Source organism: Chrysochloris asiatica, unplaced genomic scaffold, assembly GCF_000296735.1.
Source record: "Chrysochloris asiatica unplaced genomic scaffold, ChrAsi1.0 scaffold00113, whole genome shotgun sequence".
NCBI classification, from domain to species: domain Eukaryota; kingdom Metazoa; phylum Chordata; class Mammalia; order Afrosoricida; family Chrysochloridae; genus Chrysochloris; species Chrysochloris asiatica.
The window spans coordinates 9,125,152-9,132,726 of NW_006408631.1; the positions used below are offsets into that span (position 1 = coordinate 9,125,152).

The 7,575-nt window shown below is 35.0% G+C and overlaps 1 protein-coding gene across 1 annotated transcript in view; it reads right to left on the minus strand.

Moving 5' to 3' along the window:
* Positions 1-562: 562 nt before the first annotated feature.
* The window catches only part of LOC102841872 (arylacetamide deacetylase-like 2-like), a 17,867-nt gene continuing 10,854 nt past the window's right edge, over positions 563-7,575 (minus strand). Inside the window, exon 4 of the mRNA XM_006867999.1 lies at positions 563-1,165. Coding sequence (XP_006868061.1) covers positions 563-1,165 — 603 coding nt within the window. The remainder of the gene's footprint in view (positions 1,166-7,575) is intronic.

The window sequence follows — 7,575 nt, forward strand, 5'->3', positions numbered from 1 at the left end:
TACTTCCTTAAACTTTTTCCTCTTTTTACCTGTTGCTGTTGCTATAGTTGCATTGACACAATCATGTCTGTGTTTTCTATAACTATAGTTACTATTTATATTTTTAATCCATAGAAACATTTTTAGGACTGATTATGTCTCTGGTAGCATAGTAGCTACGAATAGGGCTGCTAACCTCAGGGTCAGCAGTTCGAAACTACCAGCTATTCTGCAGGAGAAAGATGAGGCTTTCTGCTCCCATCAAGATTTACAGCTTTTGAAACCCTGTACAGGGTTGCTATGAGTCAGAACCGATCCATGGCACATTACCACCATATAGAATAAGTTATATAATAGCAAGTGAATAATACCATAAATATTTCTAGTCTAGATAGATCTATAATTAGAGAAATTAAATAATTTGACAAAGATACACAGTACATTAGTGTTCTGCTTTAAACTTAGGCTTATCCAAAATCAGTATTATCATCTGTCCATTAATCTCACAGAACTAGAAAATATAATTACTAGAAATTTCAATTACTGTGTGCCACATTGTAAACTAGTGCTATATACTAAATGTTTATAGATTTTCTTCTAGCCAACTAATATACTTATCTTTTAGTGTAATTCCTAGATATAAATAGAACAGTGACCCCATGTAAACTATTGCTGCATGGATTCTATCCTCTATATGGTCATGAACAACTTGAACTCCAACATTTTGAAGTCGTGTGACATACGTAAGTTCATGATCTCTTAGAATATCATGTTGGCAGGTAAGGATATAAGTTAATGGCAAATTTTGTAGCTGGGTGTCATTGGCCAATAAGGGTGATAACATGATATCTGTAAGTCCTGCATATGATGGGTCAAATCTTCCAGTAAGTGGTTCTGTATAAACATTGTTCTTTTTAAATTGTTCAGGTAGGAAGATACTCCAGTTAACCAACCTGAAGAGATGTCTTGATCCTTGAGGCATATGTTGGTTTGTTCTAAATATTTTGGGACATACTTCATCTGTAGTCAAATATTTACATCCCATTTTAATTGCCATTTCCATTGATAGTAATGGACCATGTTCATTTTCTTTGGTAGATGGTGTGGTGACATCAACTGTCTGTAAATAAGGGTATATTAAAGCTTGTGTCTTAATTTTATTTTTCATTTCTGGAATGTTTATCATCTAAAAAATATATAAAAATAAGTGAGTCATTCAAAATCTTCTAAAGTTCTATAGGGACAAAAGTTTTATTTCCATCTACGTGCAGTTACAAAGCAATGAAGTTATATGAATTGAATCATTAATATATTTTGCTGAACTATGCCATACAATGATATCAGATCATAATATCTGGAATTGAGAAATGTTATTTATTTGGTAAAATAGTATTTACAGATGTTAAGAATATTTAGATGTGAGGGTTTTCCCACCTTATCTGGGTGGACCCTAAGTGTGACCATGTGCTTCTTTTTAAGAGGGAAGTATGGGAGATTTGACAAACATATGGAGGAAAAGGCAATATCAAGTTGGAGACAGAGTCTGCAGTAATGCAGTCAGAAACCAAAAAAATGTCAATGAATGCTTGCAGCCACCAGAAGCTAGAAGAAAGAAGGGATAGATTTTCTCTCTAGATCCTCCAAATAAAAGAGATCAAGCACTCAATGAATCTTCTTGACTTAAAGGGGCATTTAGAGTAGTAGCTTCCATAGACACAAATGTTTAATATTTAGCCTGGTCCAGAAAACCAGAATTAATACTGACTATGTCCTGAGTAGGAACTAATTACCTAATAAATAAGGTAAGCATATGCTTAGGGCATCAACAAAACAGGGTCAACAGCTGTCAATGCAAATACTCATAAATGCCAAGAATACTGAATACAAAATAAGATCAAGAACTGCAATGGATGGGAAATGGCAAGGCACTAAATGAAATTGACACCAGGGCATCTGCAAATAAAGTTCACACATGGTCACAACAGGACCCACCCACAAGGCTATTAACTCTATGAGGCCCATACCATTTTAACTCCTTTGTTAATGTCTTTCCTCTATAGACCCCTCCCTTGTAAATAAAACTCATGATCTCAGTAGTTCTCTTGGGAGTATACTATTTCTTTCTAATCAACAAGAAGTGAAGATAGGCGTGCTAGTCTAACTTTTGCTACATTTACAAATGATGAACTCTGAATCCAACATGAACAATTACTGAGGAAGGATAAATCATATTAATAGATAACACATCTCTGATCCATTCTGGGAAGACTGCCTTGAGTAATCATATCTGCTTATCTCCTTCCATGAAGGCCAGCAATACTCTTTGCCATGAGACAAATGCAAGGTTATGATTTTGTGTATGTACTGGTAAAAAAAAAACAACAACAACAAACAAACAGTAGGAACACTAGTCCCAGTTGACATTCAATAGAAAAGGAATTCAAATAAGTCAACTATTGCAATTGAATTAAGTTACTTTTGAACTGCATAATCTTTATGTACATAATCATGTCCTAAATTTTGTAAGAAATAATAACTTTAACTTTATAGTAACTTTGGAATATGTGAGGATGAAATCTAGTGTACATTTGGTGCAATATTAACATGGGAAATGGTTTTATAAACATTAACATAACAAAGCCACCACTCATCTGTCAGTTTGTGGTACTGTGGTGGCTTATGTGTGTTGCTGTGGTGGTGAAAGCTATATCACCAGTATTTTAAATACCAGCAGGTTTCAGCAGAACTTCCAGACTAAGAGACTAATAAGAAGGAGAGGCAGAGCACTTCTGAAGGATTAGACACTGAAAACCTGATGATTATCAGCAGAACATTGTCAGATAGAAGGCCAGAAGATCAAAACATCATGAATAGCACTAGAAAATTCTCTGAATATAGTGCCAGAAGAGTCCCTCAAGTTGGAAGGTGCTCAAAATATAACTGGAAAAGAGTTGCCTCCTAAAAGTAGAGTTGACCTTCAATATGTGGATAAAACAAAATTTTCTTCATTTGCTGATGGGGCACAACTCAAAATGAGAAGAAACAGCTGTAAACATCCATTAATAATTGGAACGTGAGGTGTATGAAGCATAAATCTGGGAAAATTAGAAATAGTCAAAAATAATTTGGAATGCATCAAAATTAATATCTTAGGCATTAGTGCACAGTAATGGAATTGTCCCTTAAGAATCTAACAATCATAGTTTACTATCTCTAAAATAATAAATTAAGAAGAATTTGTCAAAATCATTGTTAAAAAGAACATTTTGAGATCTATCTTGAAGTACAAGGTTGTCTACGATAGGACAATATTCATATGCTTATAAGGAAGATCAGTTCATATGAGATGAGTATTACTCAAATTTATGCAGCAATTACTAAACCCAGAGATGATGAAACTGAAGAACTGTACTAATTTCTTCAGTCTAAAAGTGATCACACATCCAATCAAGATGCAGTGATAATTACTGATAACTAGAATGAAAAAATCTGAAAACAAAAAGTTGGGAAATAAGGCCATGGTGATAGAAGTAATGCAGTAGGCTGCATGATAGAATTTTACAAGACCAATGACTTAGTGCTTACAAATACATTTTCAACAACATAAAAGGTGACTGAGAACATGGATCTCCCTAGATAGAATGCACAGAAATCAACTTCACTATACCTGTGGGAAGAGTTTTTATCATCAGTCAAAATAAAGACAGGAACTTACTGTGGAACACATCAGTTGTTCATATGAAAGTTCAGGATGAACCTGGAAAAAGTTAAAACAAGTCCTTGAGAGACAAAATACAACCTTGAGTTTCTATCACTTGAATTTAGAGAACATCTCAAGAACAGATTTAAGTCATTTGACACTAATGACTGAAGATCAGAGGAAGAAAGCAAAAGGTCATTTAAAAGACAGGGAAGAAAGGAAAAAAAAAAAAGGAAAGAAAGACCAAAATGGATGTAAAAGTAGACTATGAAGAATTGTTCCTGAACGTAGAGGAGCTAAAATGACTGAAGAAATGAGGAAGTAAAAGAGCTGGATAGAAAATTTCAAAAAGCAGCTATAGAAGATAAAGTCAAATATAATAAAAAGTGCCAAAACCTGGAGTTAGAAAACCAAATAGGAAGAGCATCCTCAGCATTTTTCAATTTGAAAAGCCTGATGAAAAAGTTCTAGTCTTGGGTTGCTATATTGAAGAATTCTATGGGCAAAATATTGAATGAAGTGGGAAATGTCAAAAGAAGATCGAAGGAATATAGAATCACTGTACTAAAAAAAAAAAAAAAAAAGTCAGTGCTCAATAAGTTCAGAAAGTAGTATATAATCAAGAACCGATAATATTGAAGAAAGAAGTTCAAGCTGCATTCCACTGAAGGCATTGGCAAAAAACAAGGCTTCAGAGTAGACAGAATGCAAATTGAAAAGTTTCAACAAGCCAATGCAGCACTACACTGAAGGTAATCACTCTTCCATACCAAGAAATTTGGAATATTTCCCCAGGTCCCTATCCAACCAATTGTAAAAGATCCATATTTGTGCCCATTGCAAAAAAAAAAAGTGATCCAGCAGTATGGAAATCATTGAATAATAATATCAATCTATTACATGAAAGTAAAATTTTGCTGAAGGTAAAACCAGATGCAACAGTACATCTACAAGCAGCTGCCAGAAATTCAAGCTGGATTCAGAAGAGGACTTGGGATGAGGAATATAATTGCTGACATCAGATGGATCAGATGGAAAGCAGAGACTACCAGAAGTTGGCCTTGTTTCCCAACTTTTTGTTTTCAAAATTTTCATTCCAGTCATCAATAACTATCACTGCATCTTGATTGGATGTGTGATCAATTTTAGACTGAATAAATTAGTAGGGTTCTTGTGCTTTATTGTGTTTACTTGTGCTTTACTGACTACATAAAGGCATTCAACTGTATAGATCATAATAAACTATGGATAATTCTGTGAAAAATAGGTCAAGGGAATGCTGAATAGTTTAATACAGGAAAGGTGTGTGCCATGGTTATCTTTTCACTGTACTTATTCAATCTCTATGCTGAGCAAATAATTTGAAAAGCTAGATTATATGAAGAAGAATGTGGCATCAGGAATGGAGGAAAACTCATTAAAAACCTGTGATGTATAGATGACACAAGCATACTGAAAGTGAGGAGGACTTAAAAACTTACTGATGAAGATCAAAGACAGTCTTCAGGATGAATTGCACCCCAATGCAAAGAAAACAAAACACATCACCACTGGACCAATAAATAACAATGAAAAATGAAGAAAAGACTGAAGTTGTTAAAGATGTCATTTTGCTAGGATCCACAATCAATGCTCATGGAAGCAGCATTCAAGAAATCAAACATATTGCATTAAGAATTTTTTTATTCAAAACCTCTTTAAAGTGTTAAAGAGGAAAGATGTCACTTTGATGAGCCAGATGTAGCTGACCCAAGATGTGGTGCTTTCAATTGCTCCCAAGTGAAAGTTGGACCATGAACAAAAAAAGACCACAGAAGAATCATTACATTTGAATTGTGATCTTGTTGAAGAATCTTGAATTTACCTTGGATTACCATAAAAACAAACAAATCTGTCTTGGAAGAAGTACCACCAGAATATTCCTTAGTAGCAAGGACTTCCTCTCTTGTGCTGGCAGATTGAAACACCAATCTTATGGTTCACAATCTATGACTTTTCCAATGAAGCCACCATACTCCCCTTAAAGGTAATGTTATTGTTGGTAAGCACTATCAAGTTAGTTCTGACTCATAGTGACTATGTATAGTGTTATCTTTTTAATATCTTCTATTATATATTATGAAGGAGTTTTGGTAATATAGTGGTTACGAATCGGGCTGCTAACCTCAGGGTCAGCAGTTCGAAACCATCAGCTGTTCTGTGGGAGAAAGATGAGGGTTTCTGCTCCCATAAAGATTTGCAGACTCAGAAACCCTGTACAGGGTTGCTGTGAGTTGGAACTGACTCCACAGCACATAACAACAACATTATATATTATGAGTCCTGGTGTGGTACTGTGGGATAAAGCACCTGCAAGGTTGGCAGTTCAAACTCACCAGTCAATACTTGGAAACCCTATATAGGGTTGCTGTGAGTCAGGACAGACTGGGTGGCACTTAAAAACAACAACATTATATATTAAAGGTAATTTGTTGTTGTTAAGTGCCCATCCAGTTGGATCTGACCCACAACAACCTTATGTACAACAGAACGAAACACCACTAGTTCCTGCACCATCCTCACAATTGCTGTTAACACTTGAGCCATTGCTGTTGCCATTGTGTCATTCTGTCTTATTGGGAGTCTCCCTTGTTTTCAATGACACTACATTTTACCAAACATGATGTCATTCTGCAGGGACTGGTCCCTCCTGACCAGACGTCTGAAGTGTAAGAGGTGCAGTCTGACCATCTTGGCTTCTAAGGATCATTTGGTTGTACTTCTTCCAACACAGATTTGTTAGTTCTTCTGGCAGTACATGGTACCTTTAATATTCTTCTTCAACACCATAACTAAAATATATTTGTTCTTCCTTATTCACTTTCCAACTTTCACATGCATACTGAGGCTATTGGAAATACCACAGCTTAGGTCAGGTGCACTTTATTTCTCGAACTGATATCTTTGCTCTTCAAAATTTTAAAGTGGTCTTGTGCATCAAATTTGCCTTATGCAGTAAGTCATTTGATTTTTTGACTGTGCCTCCATGAGTGTTGATGGTGGATACAAGCAACATGAAATCTTTGACAACTTCAATCTTTTCTCCATTTACCTTGGTATAGTTTATTGGTCCAGTGGTGACTAATTATGTTTTCTTTACATTGAGGTGCAACCTACACAAAAGGCTGTGGTCTTTGATCTTCATCAGGACTTGAAGTCCTCTTCACTTCCAGCAAACAAAGTTGTATCATCTGTATATCACAGATTCTTAAGGAATCTTCCTACAATCCTAATGCCACATTCTTCTTCCTATCATCCATCTTCCTGGATTATTTCTTCAGCATACAGATTGAATAAGTATGGTGAAAGCAGGTAATAGAAAATATTTTAAAGGGTAAATAAGTCTTCTCTTCATTACAATTTGCTAAATATTAAAAAATAAATGAATAAATAACTTCTAGCTTTGTTGTTTTGTCTATGAAACTTTTCATCGTGTTGATTTTCTATCTATGTGATGATGATCCCATTGAACAGAACATGAATATAATGATTCCACAGACCTTTACGATGAGCCATGTGTGAGTTTTTTATCTTAAGATTTTTGATAATTCATATAGAATTTTATTATTTAATAATGGAAGCACTCATCTGAAAGAGTTATTGAACATTATTGGTTCTGTTGAAATTATGTTCAAAATACTAAATATATATGCTGCTGTTAAGTGATGTTGAAATGGTTCTGACTTATAGCAACCCTATATAGGGTTTCTGAAGAGTAAATGGTGGGTTTGACCACCAACCTTGAGGCAAGTAGCCCAGTGCTTATCCAACAGCTCCACACCAGGACTCCAAATATATATATATGTTGTTGTTGTTATGTGCCGTGGGTAGTTTCAAACTGCTGACCTTGCAGTTTG